This window comes from Prionailurus viverrinus, chromosome E3 (assembly GCF_022837055.1).
Source record: "Prionailurus viverrinus isolate Anna chromosome E3, UM_Priviv_1.0, whole genome shotgun sequence".
Lineage (NCBI taxonomy): Eukaryota > Metazoa > Chordata > Mammalia > Carnivora > Felidae > Prionailurus > Prionailurus viverrinus.
The window spans coordinates 4,849,453-4,869,113 of NC_062576.1; the positions used below are offsets into that span (position 1 = coordinate 4,849,453).

Sequence of the window (19,661 nt, forward strand, 5' to 3'; positions counted from 1 at the left end):
CCCGGGGCTCGAACTCAGAATGCAAGATCATGACCTGAGCTGAAGTCGGACGCTTACCCGACAGCCACCCAGGCGCCCCAACAATGAAGTATCTTACATTTGCTGAAAGGAAACCTTCTAAATACGATTTCCCATCAAGTCAAACTCACCGTTTTATGTATTTACCTCCAAGCAAGGTCACCTCTATGACAGTAATGCAGAAGACGCATCCCGAATTCAGAACGTGAAAAACAACTTGAGAAAATAGGAAATGTTTACACACATTAGTTCTTTATTGGAAGAGGCGGTTCGGACCCATTTATATATGCAAAAGGGAAGGATGACAAAATATGTAATGGCTCTGTCGCCTCTTCAAATATTTTACTTAAAATATACTTTATATTAAGCTTTAAGGTCACAGTGTAGGAAATCTCTGTAGTTGCCATTAAAACTACTCTAAGGAGTATTTCCTGCTCAAAATTATGCAGGACTTCAAGATAATATACATGCAGAAAAATACACATATCTTAAGTGCACAGAACACTCAAGATATTGAGCACCCAGATTTAGAAACAGCATTACCAGCACCAGATAAATACCATTTTCAGCCTTGCCTGAGGCTAACGGATATCCTGATTTCTAACTGCATAGAAGTTTTTCTGTTCTTATACTTTATGTAGGTGGAGTCATACAGTATGTTTGCTCCTGTGTCTGGATTCCCTCGTTCAGCTCTGTGAAACTGAGCTATTATTGCAAGTACTTCTGGGTCACTTGTTCCTAATGTTCTAGTCTTCTGCAGTGAATTATACCACTTGGGTTCACTCATTCCACTGCACGCATGCCTTCAGAGAATTGTTTCTTGCAGTTTTATGCCAAGAATACTCTAGTGTGTCCTTTAGTTGTCATAAATGCACAGATCTGCGAGGTTTGGGTTAAAAGGGTACATGCATGTTCAAAAGTGACAGCTTTCCAAAACGGTCATACCAGTTGGCAATACCTCCAGCAGGGCACGCTTCCCGCGGCTCACATCCTTGCCAAAACTTGATCCTTTCTCATGCTTTTCATTTTAACCATCTCAGAGGGTGGGTGGTAGTTCCACATGGCATTTTAAATGTGCATTTTCCTGATTACTAATAATGTAACTGTTCATGATTATCATCTGGATATCCTCTTAACTGATGTCCCCAATCTTTTTGCCCATTTTCTATTTTTTTCTTGTTGATTTGTAAACGCTCCTTTAAAATTTTTTTTTTAAGTTTTATTTATTTTGAGAGAATGTGGGAGGGACAAAGAGAGAGAATCTCAAGCACTCCCCGCACTATCAGCATGGTGCCCTATGCAGGGCTCGAACTAACCAAACACGAGATCATTACCTGAGCCAAAATTGAGACAAGAATGCTCAACCAACTGAGCCACCCAGGAGTCCCCGTAAACGCTCTTTTTAAGTTACAGATCCACGGCTGGAAACTATGGCCTGCAGGCCAAATCCGGGCTGTTGCACGTGCTTTTGAACAAAGTATTATTGGGACACAGACATGTTCACAGAGGCTGTCCAGCCCACAAAGCCCCAAGTACTTATTATCTGGCCGCTTCCAAAAACGTTCACCAACCCCTCCCGTATGCTCAAGTCTGCTGTCGTATGTTGTATACAGAAGTTGTAAGTATCTTTTCCCTCTGTTTCTTGCCTATTTGCTTTCTTAGTGGGGTCCTTTTGATAAACAGAAGTTTCAAAAAATTAATATATCCAAATTAACTGATTTTATTTTATATTTATAGTTCAGTGACTTTGGGATCTTCTTTCTAAAAAAAGTTTTTTTAATGTTTATTTTTGAGACAGAGCACAAGTAGGAGAGGGGCAGAGAGAGAGAGGGAGACACAGAATCAGAAGCAGGCTCCAGGCTCTGAGCTGTCAGCACAGAGCCGGACGCGGGGCTCGAACTCACGACCCGTGAGATCATGACCTGAGCCAAAGTCAGACGTTTAACCAACTGAGCCATCCAGGCATCCCCAGTGACTCTGGGATCGTAAGAAAAATTTTGCTTGCTGTAAGGTTACATATAGTCCACTAAGTTTTCTTCTTAGAGCTTTATTATTTTACATTTCATATTTAGATCTGCAATCCACCTCAATCCACATTTCTGTTTTCTATTAAATTATTAAACGCAATGGCAACACATTTATTAGAAAGAACATCTCTCCCAGTACACTGGATTATCATTTTCATCAAAAACCAAGTGACTGTATTATGTATGGGTGTTTCTGGAGCCTTTATTGTCCCAATGGTCAATTTGTTTATGTATGTGCCAATACCACACAATTATAATATAATCTCTATGGCTTTATGACAGGTCTTCTTTGATATCAAGCAATGTAAGTTCTTCTGTTCCATCTATTCCAGAAGATATCCTTGACTATTACTGGCCTTCTGAATTTTCATTTGAATTTGAGAATTAGTTTAATTTTGATAAAAAAATTTACTAGGACTTTTAAGATTGCATTGAACTTATGAATTAATTTGGGGATAATTGAGACCTTTTTAAGGCTGTCCTGGAATCCATGAATCGTATAAGTCCCTCTCAAGTTTTGTCTTTTTTTTTTTTTTTTCCTGGATACAGTTTTTGAAAATATGGTGTTGGGTAATTTTCCCTCTAGGCACTTGAGGATTTTTGATGCTATTGTTGAGTGGTATTGCTTTTAAGTTTTTCACTTTTTATGTTCACTGCTGGTATATTAAAACATTTTTTGCATCATGACCTTGTATGCACGGACCTTGCTAAACTTACTCACGTGTTTCCTCAGAATTTTCCATGTACAGAATTACGTCATCTGCAAATAAAAGTGTTAATTCTTTCTAATCCTTATGCTTTCTGATTACTTTTCTTCCCTTACTCTCCTGGCTAGGTCTTTCTGCAGAATACTGAATACAATTAGTGACAGGAAATAACCTTGTCTTTTTTTTTTTTTTTTTTTTTTGAATCTTGGGAGAAAACTTCGCATATTTCAGCACTAGGCATGCTGCCGTCTTAGACACTCTTCGTCCAAGGAAGGAAGTTCCTCTCAAATCCATAATTTGTGAAGCACATAAACGAATGTTGACTTTACCACCACATGACTTTTCTGCATCCTAGATTACTTCTTTCCATGTGATGTAGTCCAGGAATTAATTTTTGATTATTAAATGACCCCCCTTGTGTTCCTGGAGTAGTAAAACCCTTTGATCGATGTTTTATCCTTTTGCCAACATCCATCTATTCTGTTGGCCCAGAACTGGGTCATGTGACCACTATAAACAAGTTACTGGCGGTCCGAATAGAGTTCTCGTGACTGGTTTACACGAATCAGGATTCACACTCTCTGTCATGTGAAGAAACGGCAGATACCCAAACTCTTCCAGCAAGGAATGAGGGGAGAAAGGACACTGAGTTCATCAACTAAAGCTGTCTGACAGAAACCTGCATTTGTCCCAAAATACTGGGAATAAGCAGTGCAGAGAAGAATGGCATAGTATTCAGATCAAATCAGAGATGAAATTTCTGAATCACGTGGTATCGGCACATGGCTCGCTCAAACCCATGCAGGATGGCATGAGACATGTGTATCTTACAGACTACACAGTGCAAGGCCCTCTTTCACTGACACAGACTTAACTCCAAATCATCTATGCATAGTTTATGAAAATAGTACTTTAAACTTTCTTTGCTCAAACGTAGTTGAAAACGTTATAAAAACCATGGGCTTACAATTTATTGATGGGGCATTCATGAAAAACCCATTTGTAAATACCTTCAAACAAATAGAAAATTATGTATTTAACTATCTGGTACTTATCAAATGTTTCACCAACAATATATAATCCTGTGTTAGTACATTTTGCCACCTTAATACTCAAATTAGAACACTGCCTTTTCCCAAATAATTCAAATCCAAGTTTGCATAGAATTACTGATAGAACACATTTTTAAAACAGGATAGAAACTGCCATATATGTACTGTCCTCATTATAAACTCCTGATGATTTTATACAATGGTTTATTCAGAGCTGATAGCTTCTGGTATCTTCCCTATAAACATGTGAATTTACATCAGAAATATGGCTTTCAGTATAACAATTTCCAAGACAACAGATTTTCCCACATTCATTACTTAGATCTCACCTTGGTGTGATTCCCTGATATGTAAATACAATTTGAATTCCAAAATAAATATTAAATAGTTATCAAGTTTCACGCCTGTATAAATTATCTAGTGTCCAATGAGTTGTAGGGTCTTGCTTTGAAGGCTCTGTTTCTTCTTGCATCCTTAGGGACTCTCCTCTGTGAAAAACATTAGGTGAAGATGAATCCAATGCCTGAAGAATTTTCCCCATTCAGAAGCACGAACTCTCAGACACCGATCTTGGACTCCTTGTTGGATCTCGATATACTCAGAGGGCTCTGACTTCACAGGAGATCCCCCACAGCCAGTACGTTCACACTCCCTCTCCTGTGAATTCTCTGATGGCTATTGAAGGCTGACCTGTGGTGGAATTTTTTCCCACACTCGTTACATTCGTAGGGCTTCTCTCCGGAATGAGTCCTGTAGTGCACGGTGAGGTAGGACTTCTGAGAAAAGACTTTTCCACATTCGTTACATTCGTAGGGCTTCTCTCCCGAATGGCTTCTATAGTGTACAGTGAGGTTCGACATCCGAGAGAAGACTTTCCCACATTTACTACATTCATAGGGCTTCTCTCCCGAGTGGATCCGATGGTGGATAGTGAGATAGGACTTCTGGGAGAAGAACTTCCCACATTCATAACACTCATAGGGCTTCTCGCCCGTGTGCACTCTTTGATGTCTAAAGAGGGAGGAGTTATGGGAGAAGGTTTTCCCACATTCGCTACAACCATAGGGTTTCTCTTCCGAATGACTTCTATAATGTATAGTGTAGTAGGACAACTCAGAGAACAATTTCCCACATATGTTACATTCATAGGATTTCTCCCCTTTCGGAAGTGACTGATGCCCACTGAAGGCTGAACCGTCAAGGAAGATTTTCCCACATTCGTTACATTCATAGGGTTTCTCTCCTAAAGGAGCCGGAGGATGGTCGGTGAGATAGGAGAACTGAGAGAACTTTCCGCATTCACTACATTCGTGGGGTTTCTCATCTGTGTGTACCTTCCGATGCCTAATGAAGGCTGAATTTAAATTGAAGGTTTTGCCACACTCGTTACATTCATAGGGTTTCTCTTCTAAATGACTTCTGTAATGGATGGTGAGGTACGACACCCGAGAGAAGAACTTGCCACACTCACTGCACTGATAGGGTTTCTCTCCTGTGTGTGTCCTCTGATGGGTAATGAGTGTAGATTTTCGGTAGTAGGATTTCCCACACTCGTTACATTTGTAAAGTTTCTCTCCCGTATGCGTTCTCTGGTGGTCACTGAGGGCAGACTTGCGGGAGAAGGATTTCCCACATTCATTACAGGGGTAGGGTCTCTCTCCTGAATGATTCCTCTGGTGCAGGGTCAGATGGGTCTTTTGGCAGAAGGTTTTCCCACATTCATTACATTCATAGGGCTTCTCGCCTGAATGAGTCCTCAGGTGTTGGGTGAGATGTAGCTTCTGACAGAAGGTTTTCCCACACTCATTGCATTTATAGGGCTTCTCCTCCAAGTGGGATCTCCGATGGACGGTGAGGGTTCCCTTTTGGCTGAAGGACTTCCCACATACATTACATTCATAAGGTTTCTCTCCTGTGTGGGCCCTCTGATGTATGATTAACTTTGACTTTTTACAGAAGGATTTCCCACACTCGCTGCACTCAAAGGGCTTCAATTCCATCTGTGATCTCTGGTAAACATTAAAATTTGACATCTGGATGAAGTCTGACCCGGAGTCATTCCATTCGTAGGGCTTCTCCCCCATATAAGCTCTCTTATGAGTAAGGAAAACAGCTTCGTTGTCTAAGGCTTCCATGCATTCACTGTATTCAAAGGGTTTCTCCAAAAGATTAACGTTCTGAAGAATACCTTCTGCATTTTGAGAATAGCCTTCCCCATTTTGGTTATACTCATAGGGTTTGTCTCCGTGGTCCGTCTTTCCGCACTCGCTACATTCACTGGGTTTCTTTCTCGCATAGCTGCCGTCACTGATGATTAATTCTGAAGTCGATTCTAAATTCTTTCCACATGAGACACAAGTGTGAGATAGGACGCTTGAAGGAACAAGGCTTGTTTCCACATTATGTGTTGTATCAAATGCATCCTCTCTCTCCTCATTTGGGGTTTTGCTGTTGGTAGAAACAGCCTGCCTTGAAATGTCATCTCCATTTTCTGGGATTCTCTCTATCAGGTCATCAACTTTCCAGACTTCTAAAAAGGAATAAAATTAAACAAACCTTGTGAATCTGAACACAACAGGTACAGAATGGGCTGACTCTGGTTGTATGGCCAATCTCTGCAATAAAATAGTCACAACTGTACAATCGTCTGTTCCCCTTTGTTTGTCCTACAAGACAGACACACACACAAATACACACACATATGGGGATGGGGTAGACCCAGGAAAGGGACAAGTGGGATAGGACTGAGAACTATAGACAAAAGGGAGAATAAGTTCACACCGAATAAAGTACCTTTATTACTTCACAAACTATGTTCAAAACTTTGGTAGAAAAGGTGAAATAAACCTTTCACTGACATTTGATGAGCAGAGGGCAATGTCACTGAAAGAGCACTAGATTAAGGCGGACATGGGGGGAATCTGGAGCACATCGGTCAGGCGGTAGAAGAGTAATTGATGTACGAACATTCAAAGAAATTAATCAAGTATGGCCTACGTTTGGAAGCAAGAGATCACCATTTACGTTAAACTGTAATATACTGCTTCACACTTAGATTACCATGGTGACGTTCTCACTAGCCCAGACCCTTCCAAAATTTTTGCCTTTCTACTCTGTACGTAAATCCAAATAATCATTCTAAAAATTCCAATCTCCTCACCTTTAGAGACAGTCCCCCACCCCTGTCCCCCAGTCCCCCTCCCCTGGGAGTCTCTGACTCCCCAGCCCTGGTTCACCTTCACCTAGAAGGAGAGTTCTTTCCAGGCACATAACTGTCTGAAAGAAATGCAAGATGGACCCGATGGCAAGAGACCCGGCCGCTCAGATCGGCTCTGTGAAGTGTTCTGACGGGCTTACATAAGCCTAACTGCACTTATTTGCACAACAGAGCGTGGCGGCTAAGAGGACAGAGATGAAGCTACCTTGATTCAAATCCACCACTACTGGCTGGGACTTGAGCAAGGTATTTAACTGTGATGAGGCTTCACACAGCTGAAATGTGCCCAGACCACCGGGCTGGGAAAGGACCAACTTAGTGCATGCAAATTGCTCAGAATAGTATAGGATATGAAACAAATACCCATCAATTTCTTTCAACTTGCTGACTTCGATTTCCTAAAACCAGTCATATCCCTGACGTAACACGAAATGAATCCTGAGAACAAAGAGTTTCCATACACGCAGGTTTCATTTTGTACAAAACCTTGAATGTCAGATTCCTAAAGTGGCCCCCACAGTATTAACTTTTATTTCTGCGTATCTTACAAGTTTTTGGAGCCTCTGAGCTATTATCATTAGCTGCTCTCATCCACAATCAGTGCAATGGCCGACAGTTCTGTGCTCAGAAATCTACAACATCCCTGGCCCCAAAGCCCCAAATACCAATAGGAAAAAACAGAGAATTTATCATTCACCAGTAAGATTTTTCAATTAGCTGGATTCACAAATATACTCAAAGTAGCAATTTGCTAGTCTTCCAAAAATACCTCCTGCTCCAGGAAGCCAGGCTATGCCCACTTATTCCCAACCACCAGCCTGTGCTCATGCCCTTGTTCATTCAATGTGGCTTCCAGCACTGGCTACACTCAAAACCTATCTATACTTCAGGGGAAGCTCTAAAATATTTATTAAATCTTGGGGCACCTGGTGGCTCAGACAGTTTAAGTGTCTGACCATTCAGCTCAGGTCATATCTCACAGTTTGTGGGTTCAAGCCCCACATCGGGCTCTGTGTGGACAGCATGGAGCCTGGGTGGGTTTCTCTTTCTCCCTCTCTCTCTGCCCCTCCCTCACCCGTGCTTTCTCTCTCTCTCTCAAAATAAATAATAAGTATAAAGTTGAACAAAGATCAAAATGGCTGCAGTAATGCTTCCATGAAGCTCAATTTTTTTTTAAGATTTTATTTTTAAGTGATCTCTATACCCAGTGTGGGGCTCAAACCCACAACCCTGAGATCAAGAGTTGTGTGCTCCTCTGACTGAGCCAGCCAGGTGCCCTGAAGCTTGATTTTAATTTTTTTTTTAATTTTATTTTTTTAACATTTATTTATTCTTGGGACAGAGAGAGACACAGCATGAACGGGGGAGGGTCAGAGAGAGGGAGACACAGAATCCGAAACAGGCTCCAGGCCCTGAGCTTCAGCACACAGCCCGACGCAGGGCTCGAACTCAGACAACGAGATCATGACCTAAGCTGAAGTTGGACGCTTAACCGACTGAGCCAACCAGACGCCCCATTAATTTTTTTTTTTAATGTTTACTTGTTTTTGAAGGAAAGACAGAGAGTGAGCAGGGGAGGAGCAGAGAGAGAGAGGGAGACACAGAATCCGAAAGAGGCTCCAGGCTCTGAGCTGTCAGCACAGAGCCTGATGTGGGATTTGAACTCACAAACTGTGAGATCACGACCTGAGCCGAAGTCAGATGCTCAACCAACTGAGCCACCCCCCGAAGCTCAATTTTAAAGTAAGCTTCTTCCTGTCTTCCTCTCCTTTCTTCTCAGCCCATTCAGGAACCCGTCACCCCCCTGAAGACTAGCGATGCTGGCGGCATGTACAGTTCTGTCAAGACCCGCTAGATCCTGTATTTCCCTATAAAACCGCCAGTGCCCTCCTCCTGGCGGGCTTGGAGTCTTGAAGGCCACAGCGTGCCGCAGCCTCCTTTGGCCGGCAAAGCGACGCAGCTACTGTTCCTCTTTACCCCGAACTCTGTGTCTGCGTTGTATTTTGGCTGCAAAGCACAGAGGTCCGTTTTCAACAATTTAGGGCCTGCATTCAGCACCACCAAACAGAGCACAGGTGCACCCTCGGCGGAGCAGCTCAGGGAGGGGACAGGTTTTGGTGGCTGAGTGCACAGAGGAGGGAGTGAAACGGGCAGAAAACCAGCCCAAGGCATTTTATAGCAAGGAAGGAAAGACAAAAAGAATGAACGTGAGAGTCTCAAGTTAATTTTTCTCTTAGACTTCTGAACGCCAGAAAACAAAGGAATTCTGAGCTACTGGGGGGAGGCTAAGTTACTAGGGGGGAGACGGGGGTAGGAGGAAGGCACCGGATCCTCAGCACAGGCTCACGCGGAGGTTCCCCACAAGTGCAAATCAAATGCAAAAGGAAAGCTGCCCGCACGGGCGCCTGGGCTCAGAGCTGCCTTCAGTGACTCCCAGGGGTCTGGGGCCACCACGTTTAAAACCGTAACGTGCTCCTGACATACCTGGACGACTCCGACACGGCAGGTCACCTTCCACTACCCACGGCTCCTCTCCCTGCTCCAGCTTGAGGATCACTTTCGGTTTGGTGCTGTCGTACCCTGTGAGGGAGGAACGGAGGCAGGCTGGGACCGGCTGCACACCTTTCAGGTCTCTGAGTCCAAGATGCTGCCTCGGAGGCTGCCTGATCGAGTGCCCGGTTTTGCACCTTAGCAAAATCCAGACGTTTCGATGGAGGATTAAACAGACCAACAGCCTACCGGGAGCCCAAAGAGAGTTAAAAGGTCCTATCATTTATTTCTTCAAACTTGAGGGAAGAAAATCACTAAATTGGCAGGCCCCCGACCCCGCCCCCCAAAGCGGCAACCGGACAGCAGGCTCTCCTCACCCACGGAGACAAGGTGGCTGTAGTTCTCCAGCATCACGTCCCGGTAGGTGGTCTTCTCCTCCGGCTCCAGCTGCTGCCACTCCTCCTGGGTGAAGTCCACGGCCACATCCCTGAATGACACCGGTCCCTGTAATGGCACAGTGATCGAAACCGGTAACACGGAGGAGATGGGTGGGCACAGGAGCTGACCAAGTTCGCCGGTAAAATGAACTATGAACACTGAAAATCTGACTTTATGTCACGGATTGTACAATAAAACAAACCATAATGGAAATACACTGCCTTTGGGTCTTTTTTATTAAGTGTTTATTTATTTTTGAGAGTGAGAGAGAGAGAGGGAGAGAGAGAGAGAGAGAGAGAGAACAAGCGGGGGAAGGACAGAGAGAAGGAGACACAGAATCCAAAGCAGGGTCCAGGCTCCAAGCTGTCAGCACAGAGCCTAACTTGGGGCTTGAATCCACGGACCGTGAGATCATGACCTGAGCCGAAGTCAGACGCTTAGCCGACTGAGCCACCCAGGTGCCCCTGTCTTTGGTTCCTTTAACTGCCCCCCTAAAAACCAAACCCCCAAACCAGAAAACCAATGGAGTTCCCGTTCTGCCAGTGGGCTGAGTTTTGGGGGACGTGAGGCGAGAAAAGCTCCTGCCAGGGCAACACCACACAAATGGACAAGCATCGGATTCCCTGGCCTTCTCTCCGGCCACCTTTCCTAGCGGGGCCTCCGGCCCCCTCTTCACAGGGTGCGCGCAGGGCCCGTCCACGGTCTCCTCCTTCCGCACCTCCTGCTTCAGCTCTTTCATCTTGGACTTTGACCCTCACGGGGGCTAGCTACCTGGGGCCACCTGTGTGGCTAAGTGTTCTACTTCCTCCCTGTGTTGGTCCAAACAGCACATCTCAAATACCCGTCTCTTGCAGCGACATGGTTGGTTGCGCTGACAAACGCCCGAGACGTCAGGGTGAGGTCTATCGCAGGGAGAGTGCCTTAACATACTTTGAATGTTGGGGCACCTGGGTGGCTCAGTCGGTTAAGCGGCCAACTTCAGCTCAGGTCATGATCTCGTGGTCCGTGAGTTCGAGCCCTGCGTGGGGCTCTGTGCTGACAGCTCAGAGCCTGGAGCCTGCTTCGGATTCTGTGTCTCCCTCTCTCTCTGCCCCTCCCCTGTTCATGCTCTGTCTCTCTGTCTCAAAAATAAATAAATGTTAAAAAAAAATTAAAACAACAACAACAACAACAACAAACTTTGAATGTGATGCTGCCAGGCTTGGCGTCACAGGTGTGGCGGGGTACTGCCTGGGGTTCAGTGGGAAAGATGCGGACATGAAAAAGGACCAATGGCTGAAAACAGACAGCATCAGTACTGAACAGGTTGGCAGGGAAGAACAGGGCACAGAGACCAAGACCCTTCTCCAGGACTTTTTTTAATGTTCATTTATTTATTTTGAGAGAAAATGCAAGCAGGGGAGGCACACAGAGAGAGGGAGAGAGAGAGAATTCCAAGCAGGCTCCACACAGCACAAGGCCCGACATGGGGCTCGAACTCACGAACCATGAGGTCATGAACTGAGCCGAGATCAAAAGTCAGACACTTAACCGACTGAGCCACTCAGGGGCCCCAAGGACAGCTTTCTGACAATAAGAGTTGATTCCAATTCAGGAGAGGACCCCGAAGGTACACAGTCACTTTCCAGCCTCGAAAAGAAAACGAAATCCTCTCATAGTCCAAATCAAAGCGATATAAAAACAGAGACTGTTACCTAGAGCAGGCGTCTCTGAGGAGACTCCGGAGATGTGGGGTCGAGAAGAGGAGAACTGAGAGCTGCGGAACACAGAGCTGCATGCAGGGCACACGCTGGGCACCGCAAGAGAGGACGGCGGACGCTAATGGAGCCCTGGAGCATCCCCAGGCCCATCGAGAGGGCCCAGGGTTCCCTGTCGGCAGCGGAAGTGAAGGGAAATTAACCACAGGCCTACCTGAGCAGCCTGGGTGGCTCCCGGTTTTCAGTGCACACAGCAGCCCGATGAGGGTCGGATGGTAAGAACGCTCTGGCCACGGGCACTGTGGCCACACACACTTCAGAGCCTCTGTAATTAGGGTGGCCACACGCTCACCGTCCAAACCAAAAACTTCCGTGTGGGGTAAATGTTAAACCAGAAGGAATACAGGTGCAACAAGACGGTCTCAGGCAAACCAGGACATACATGAGTTCCATCCGTGTTGGACACGGATGATTTTCCTGAGGGCGGTGTCTGTCAGCACAGAGCCTGATGCAGGGAAGGCGCGGCCTGGAGCCTGCTTCTGATTCTGTGTTTCTCTCTTTCTCTGCCTCTCTCTCTCTCTCTCTCAAAAATGAATGAACATTAAAAAAAAAAAATTCTTTTCTAAATAGCATTACCAGGGGCGCCTGGGTGGCTCAGTTGGCTAAGTATCCAACTCTTGATCTTGGCTCGGGTCATGATGTCAGAGTTCGTGAATTCAAGCCCCATGTCGGGCTCTGAGCTGACAGTGTGGAGCCTGCTTGGGATTCTCTCTCTGCCCCTCCAACTCTCTCTCTCAAAATTAACTAAACAAATAGAATTACCATAGGATCCAGCAATTCTTTTGAGTGTACGCTTATAAGAACTGAAAGCAGGGCCTTCAAAGAGCTACTTATATGTTCACAGCCGCATTACGTACCATCGCTAAAACATACAAGTAACCCAAGCGTCCACCGACAGGCGAAGAGATAAGCAAGATGTGGTCCATATGTACAACGGAGTCATCCTCAGCCTTAAAAAGAAAGGAAATCCTGGCACCTGCTCCAACATGGACGAACTCTGAGGACACTATGCTCGTTAAAAATAAACCAGTTACAAAACGACGAACAGTGTGCAAATCTATTTAAATGAGCAATCACACTCAGAGACAGAGAGGAGAATGGCTGCAGGGGCTGGGAGAGAAGGGGAGTTATTATCTGATGCGGAACAGAGTTTCAGTTTTGCAAGATGAGAAGTATTCTTGAGATGGTTGATGGTGAATAACAATGTGAATGTACTTAATGCCAACGAACTGGGTATCTTAAAATGGTTAAAACGGTGAATGAATTTCATGTCATGTGAAATTTACCACAATAAAAACACTGGAAGAAAAAAAGTGAAGTGATATCTACCTAAACACATATCGCTAATCCACTAACTTCTAGAGCGCCGCAGACTTCCCCTCCACAAGGGAAAGCGCAAAATGGGGTCATTAGGTGAATATATTCACGTTAGCTGTTAGGAATTTTTCTCTCAAAAATCGAAATTAGGGGCGCCTGGGTGGCGCAGTCGGTTAAGCGTCCGACTTCAGCCAGGTCACGATCTCGCGGTCTGTGAGTTCGAGCCCCGCGTCAGGCTCTGGGCCGATGGCTCAGAGCCTGGAGCCTGTTTCCGATTCTGTGTCTCCCTCTCTCTCTGCCCCTCCCCCGTTCATGCTCTGTCTCTCTCTGTCCCAAAAATAAATAAATGTTGAAAAAAAAAAATTGAAAAAAAAAATCGAAATTAAAAAAATCAAGAATTCTCACCAATTGAGGAAAAGCGAGTAAGTAAAAGCTAAGCATCAAGGTGAGCTGGTCAGCAATAATGGAATCAATTTCATAAAGGAAACGACTGACAATTTTTCCACTGATTTATATTTTTTAACAAATTAAGCAGGATATTGCTTCCATAACACGAGAGCATTCTCCTAAAAACAGCCATCACAAAATGCTTAGAGATTAAAGACCAAATTGTTGGGGCGCCTGGGTGGCGCAGTCGGTTAAGCAAGCGTCCGACTTCAGCCAGGTCACGATCTTGCGGTCCGTGAGTTCGAGCCCCGCGTCAGGCTCTGGGCCGATGGCTCAGAGCCTGGAGCCTGTTTCCGATTCTGTGTCTCCCTCTCTCTCTGCCCCTCCCCCGTTCATGCTCTGTCTCTCTCTGTCCCAAAAATAAATAAACGTTGAAAAAAAAAAAAAATTTAAAAAAAGACCAAATTGTTGAAATTTTTAAAATCCCCGAGGAACAGGCTTAAATAACAAATGGGACACAAAATATATAATCTAGGAAATCTCTCAGGTAACTAGAAATTGAAATGATGAGATAAAGCTTGAGATATGAAAGCCAAATCTGACAGATTTGACATTTTCACAACGAACGAGAAAAAAAAACAACAACTGAAAACGATACCTGAGCTGAAGAATCAAGTAAGCCTTCGCATCAAAAGGGGCCATCCAATTTGCAAACAGGACTACTGGGAGGAAAATACAGATCTAGAAATTTCCTGACAAAATACCCAAAGCGGAAAAAAAATCCTAAAAAGTTACAAGGGTGGCAAAAATACCCTTAGGTACCCCTGGGAACTGCCACTCTACTTCTCACCTGAGAAAAACCCACAGAGAACTGCCCACTGCTTGCGAAGGAAAAAGGATTTCGAACCCAGAACCGTATACGAAGCCAAGCTATCACTGAGGTGTGCAGACATTGTAAAGGTATTTGCAGCAAAGCATGACAACTGATTTATCAAAGGGAACACTTTTCCTTCAAACACTCGAGATACCCTTCCACCCCAGCCCGAACAGGGGGTACAGAAGCCCCAGCGGAGGAGGCAAGAAGGTTTCCAGAGTTGCTGCCAGGAGTAGTTCAGGCGACCGTGAACACTGAACTCGTATTTCAGAAGAGAAGCGCTCAGCAAATGTGCCCCATGGCCCTGCTACTTACAAGGTCCTCATCAACAAGGGGTTTATATCACTTACAAAGTCTGCATCAACAAGGGTTCATACCACTGATCCGGATGCCACGGCTGAGACTGCCCAAGACTGCAGAGTTGAGCTGACTGGCCACCCAGAGCAGGGCGTCCCAGCTGGTCCAGGCCGAGTGAGCCTGTGAACTGCCATGGAGAGTAAGAACCTTCTGGGTTCTCAGTCCACACGGCAAGGAGTAGCAGGATTAGAAGACCGATCGATCAATAAATAGGATAGATAAAATTACACGGTATCTCTTACATCAACACAAACATCCACAACGAAATATCAGCAAACAGAATCCAACACCAGACTGAAACGGTAACATAGAACATCTAAGCGGCACTTACTCCAAAAATACAGACCTGTTTAATCTTTGAAAATCCACTGACATAACATGCCATTATAATACAGCTAAGAAAAGACTGATCTCCACAAAGATGCTGCAAACACCTGACAATATTTGAACTACATACGTGATTAAAAAATTCCTCACGAAAACAGAAATGGATACTTCACTAGCACGGACTTGCATACACGCACACACTCTTGTACCCTGAGATGCAAAGTACGTGTGATACGTGCATACACGTACCCATCTCAATCACACACAAGCACATGTATGCTTTTTTTTTTTTAATTTTTTTTTTCAACGTTTATTTATTTTGGGGACAGAGAGAGACAGAGCATGAACGGGGGAGGGGCAGAGAGAGAGGGAGACACAGAATCGGAAACAGGCTCCAGGCTCTGAGCCATCAGCCCAGAGCCTGACGCGGGGCTCGAACTCACGGACCGCGAGATCGTGACCTGGCTGAAGTCGGACGCTTAACTGACTGCGCCACCCAGGCGCCCCTCATGTATGCTTTTTAAGTTTACACAGATGAGGACACACACGCACATGTGTATTTATGGAGACTTCTCAGTTCTAAAATCGGGGTTTTACTTAATGGACAAACACTAGACTCATTCTCAGTAAGATCGGGAACGGGGCAAAGTGCTACCTCCGATTGGAGAAAAACAATCAGAGGCATAACAATCAACAGAGAAAAAGTGAAACTATTATTTGCAGGTGATACACTACACCTAGAAAACTCAGAGAGTCAAAAACAAAACCAACTCAATGAAAGAATTCTGTTAGATGACAGGATATAAAATCAACACACAGAAAGCAACAGCCCTCAGGGTGCCTGGCTGGCTCGAGGGGAGGAGCTGGCGACTCTTGATCTTGGGGTTGTGAGTTTGAGCCCCAGGCTGGGTGTAAGGATTAGTTAAATAAAGTTAAAAAAGAAAAAAAAAGAAAGAAAAACAATCTTAAAAAAACAAAACAAAACCAAAAACCCTCGTTACGTAAAAAGAAGCGTACAGTTTACAGAGCAACAGAAAAGATAAAACTGTTAATAAGAAATGTATAGAGTGTTATGCTAAGTGAAATAAGTCATACAGAGAAAGACAGATACCATATGTTTTCACTCTTATGTGGATCCTGAGAAACTTAACAGAAGACCATGGGGGAAAAGAAAAGTTAGGGAGGGAGGCGAACTATAAGAGATTCTTTTTTTTTTTTTTAATTTTTTTTTTCAACGTTTATTCATTTTTGGGACAGAGAGAGACAGAGCATGAACGGGGGAGGGGCAGAGAGAGAGGGAGACACAGAATCGGAAACAGGCTCCAGGCTCTGAGCCATCAGCCCAGAGCCCGACGCGGGGCTCGAACTCACGGACCGCGAGATCGTGACCTGGCTGAAGTCGGACGCTTAACCGACTGCGCCACCCAGGTGCCCCGAACTATAAGAGATTCTTAAAAACTGAGAATAAACTGAAGGTTGGCGGGGGGTGGGGGAAAGGGGAAAGTGGGTGATGGGCATGGAGGAGGGCACCTGTTGGGATGAGCGCTGGGTGTTGTATGGAAACCAATTTGACAATAAATCTCATATATTAAAAAAAAAAATGTGTAAAATCTATAGCAGGAAAACTTTAAAAACAGTCCTGAAAGACACAGAGGTACACTTGAACAAATGGCATGACGCTTTGTTCCTGCACAGGTCAACTCAGTAACACAAAGATGCAAGTTACCCCCAATTACTTTACAGATGTGTGATCCCAACAAAAAGATCAAAAAACTTTTTTCGTGGGGGGCCTGGGTGGCTCAGTCGGTTGAGTGTCTAATTTCTACTGAGGTCATGATCTTGCGGCTCGTGTTTTCGAGCCCTGAATTGGGCTCTATGCTGTCAGCACAGAGCCCACTTCTGATCCTCTGTCTGCCTCACTCTGAACTTCCCCAACTTGCACTCTCTCAAAAACAAGCAAACATTAAAAAAAAAAAAAAAAAAAAAAAAAAAAGCTTTTGCCTGGAACTAGGCAAGCTGGCACTAAAGTTCATATGAGGGGAAGAAATCAAGAACGATTAGGAAAATCTCCAAAGAAAGCAGCAGTTTAGGGGGCCTAATCCTACCAGTTTCAAAACACAACCTTCATGGGGCGCCTGGCTGGCTCAGTCAGAAGAGCATGAGACTCTTGATCTTGGGGTTGTGAGTCCAAGCCCCACATTACTTAAATAAACATTTAAAAAAAAAAAAAAAAAGACCCCAACCTTTATGAATGAAATGGTTTGGTTCGGCGCGAGAATGGAGACGTGTCTGTGACGTAGAGCACCAAGTCTAAAAACAGACTTTACAATAATCCACGGAACTGACTGCAATAAACAGTGTTGGAGTAACGGTAGTCACTTGGGCATGGACAAAACAGCATCTGTAGCTTACACCATCAAAGAAAAAAGTCCAACTGATCAGTGATCTAAATGTAAAATATTCAGCAACACAGAAAACAAACAAACACAAACTATGGGTGAATTTCCCCATAACCAGTGCGGGGAAAGGTTTCTAACTATGACTCAAGATCTTGGGACTGCTTTCAGCCAAGATGAAGAAGCACTGGATTTACCCTCCCTCCTGAAAGGACACCAAAAAACAGAATATACAGAGCTGTGGTCTCCAAGATGCTGATCTTGAAGCAACGATCGTGGACAGTAATCAGAGACAGGAAATAAACAAGGTGAGGCCTGTGGTTACTGCCTTGAGAGTTTCCAGCCCTGCAGCAGGGAGGGAGAACCCAAACAGAGGTGAGGACGGTTGACACACTGGGGAAACAGGTAGGAAAGTATAGCCCGTACAGAAAATCATCAATCGACCAAAGTGGGCCCAGAGCGGACACATGTTATAAGCGCCAGAGCACAAGGAAACAGTTTATAACGGGATTCCTTATGTTCAAAATATCTGAGTAGGAACAGGGAGGATATAAACAAAGACTCAGACTGAACTTCTGCACATAAAAGCTACAGTGTCTGAGATGAAAAGTACAGCATACTAGATGAACACACTGCCGGAAAAAAAGACCAGTCAACTCAAAGCACAGCAACAGAAGCTTATATAAGATGAAGCACGCAGAGAGAACAGAGTTTGAAGAGAATGAAGAGTGTCAGTGAGCTGTGGGACAACTTCAAGTGGCGGAACATACAGGTAAGAGGAATCCATGCAGGGCGGATGGATGGGGAGACGGGGGGCATAGCTGAAGAAATACGATCAAAAATTTCTCACGGTTGCCGAAAATCATAAACACACAGATCCAAGAAGTTCAAGGAGATCCCCAAGCACAGAGACATGAAGAAAACAATACCAAGACCTCTCACAATCAAACTGCTCAAAACCAGAAACAAAGAGAAAAGTTTAGGGGTGCCTGGGTGACTCAGTCAGTTAAGCGTCTGACTCTTGATCTCAGCTCAGGTCATGATCTCCCAGTTCGTGAGTTCGAGCCCCGCCTCGGGCTCTGTGCTGACAGTGTAGAGCCTGCTTGGGATCCTGTTTCTGCCTCTCTCTCTGCTCCTTCCACCCCCTTCTCTGAAAATAAGTAAATAAAAACTTAAACGCAGCAAGAGGAAGAAAAATAAATAAAAACCAGGTTATATACAGAGAAGGAAGGTGAGGAGAACATCATATTTCTCTTGGAAACAATGTAAGCGAGAAGACAGCAGAGGAACAGGTTTGAAGCACAGGAGAAAAACCAGCATAGCTCCCTTGACATAAAAGCCAACGCAAAAATAAAGGCGTTTTCAGACATACAAGGCCTGAAGGAATTCATCATCAACTAGAAGAAGAGGTGACGGAAGTCCTTCAGGCAGAAGGAAAATGACGGAAAATAAGAATCTGGATTTTTTCAGAAAAAATAGTAACTATGCTATTCTCCCTTATTCTTTAAAAGATAACTGTTTACATAACAATCACAATGTACTGCGGGGGTGATCCTGCCTGTAAAAGCAAAATGCAACAACAGTTTAAGGACCCAGAAGGGACAAATGGAAGGGACCATAACCTTCCTGCATGCTAAGCAAAAGAGAACATCATCTCAAGAGAAACTGTGACGAATTAAAGCTGCATACTACAAACCCTAAAGCACCCACTGAAATAACAACCATGCTATAGCTAACAACCCCACAAAGGATGTGAAATGGAATCATAAAAAAAATTCAATTAGTCCAAAGGAAGGAAAACAAGGAAGAAAGAGGAGACAAAGCTGATGGGACAACTAGAAATCAAAGACAATGGACTACAACCTAACCAGTTATGCCAATAATTGTATTAGGTGTAAATGGCCGAAGCAGCCCAATTAATAGAAACTGTCAGACTGGATTAAAAAAAAAAAAAAAAAAGCAAGACCCCACTATGTGCTGTCTACAGGAAATGCACTTATTAAAAAAATGCACTTATTAAAAAATTAAAAAATTATTTTGAGAGAGGGAGTATGTGTGCATGAGCAGTGGAGGGACAGAGAGAGAGAGAGAGAGAGAGAGAGAGAGGGAGGGAGAGAATCCCAAGCAGGTTCCACACTGTCATCACAGAGCCAGACAGGGGGCTCAAATTCAGAAACTGCAAGATCACGACCTGAGCCAAAATCAAGAGCAGACGCTTAACTGGAAATAAAAAATTGCTATAAAGGAGATTACTAGGAAAACTTGTTAAATCAGAAGGTGAACTATAGATTCGATAA

The 19,661-nt window shown here is 44.4% G+C and overlaps 1 protein-coding gene across 2 annotated transcripts in view; it reads right to left on the reverse strand.

Annotated features, from left to right (window-relative positions):
- Nucleotides 1-249: 249 nt before the first annotated feature.
- The window catches only part of RBAK (RB associated KRAB zinc finger), a 37,822-nt gene continuing 18,410 nt past the window's right edge, over nucleotides 250-19,661 (reverse strand). For both annotated transcript variants that reach the window (XM_047837486.1, XM_047837485.1), the window contains 3 exons: nucleotides 9,889-10,015; nucleotides 9,506-9,601; nucleotides 250-6,334 (listed from right to left, as the gene is read on the reverse strand). In XM_047837486.1, the coding sequence (XP_047693442.1) occupies nucleotides 4,419-6,334; nucleotides 9,506-9,601; nucleotides 9,889-10,015 (2,139 nt within the window). In that variant the 3' untranslated portion in view covers nucleotides 250-4,418. The remainder of the gene's footprint in view (nucleotides 6,335-9,505; nucleotides 9,602-9,888; nucleotides 10,016-19,661) is intronic.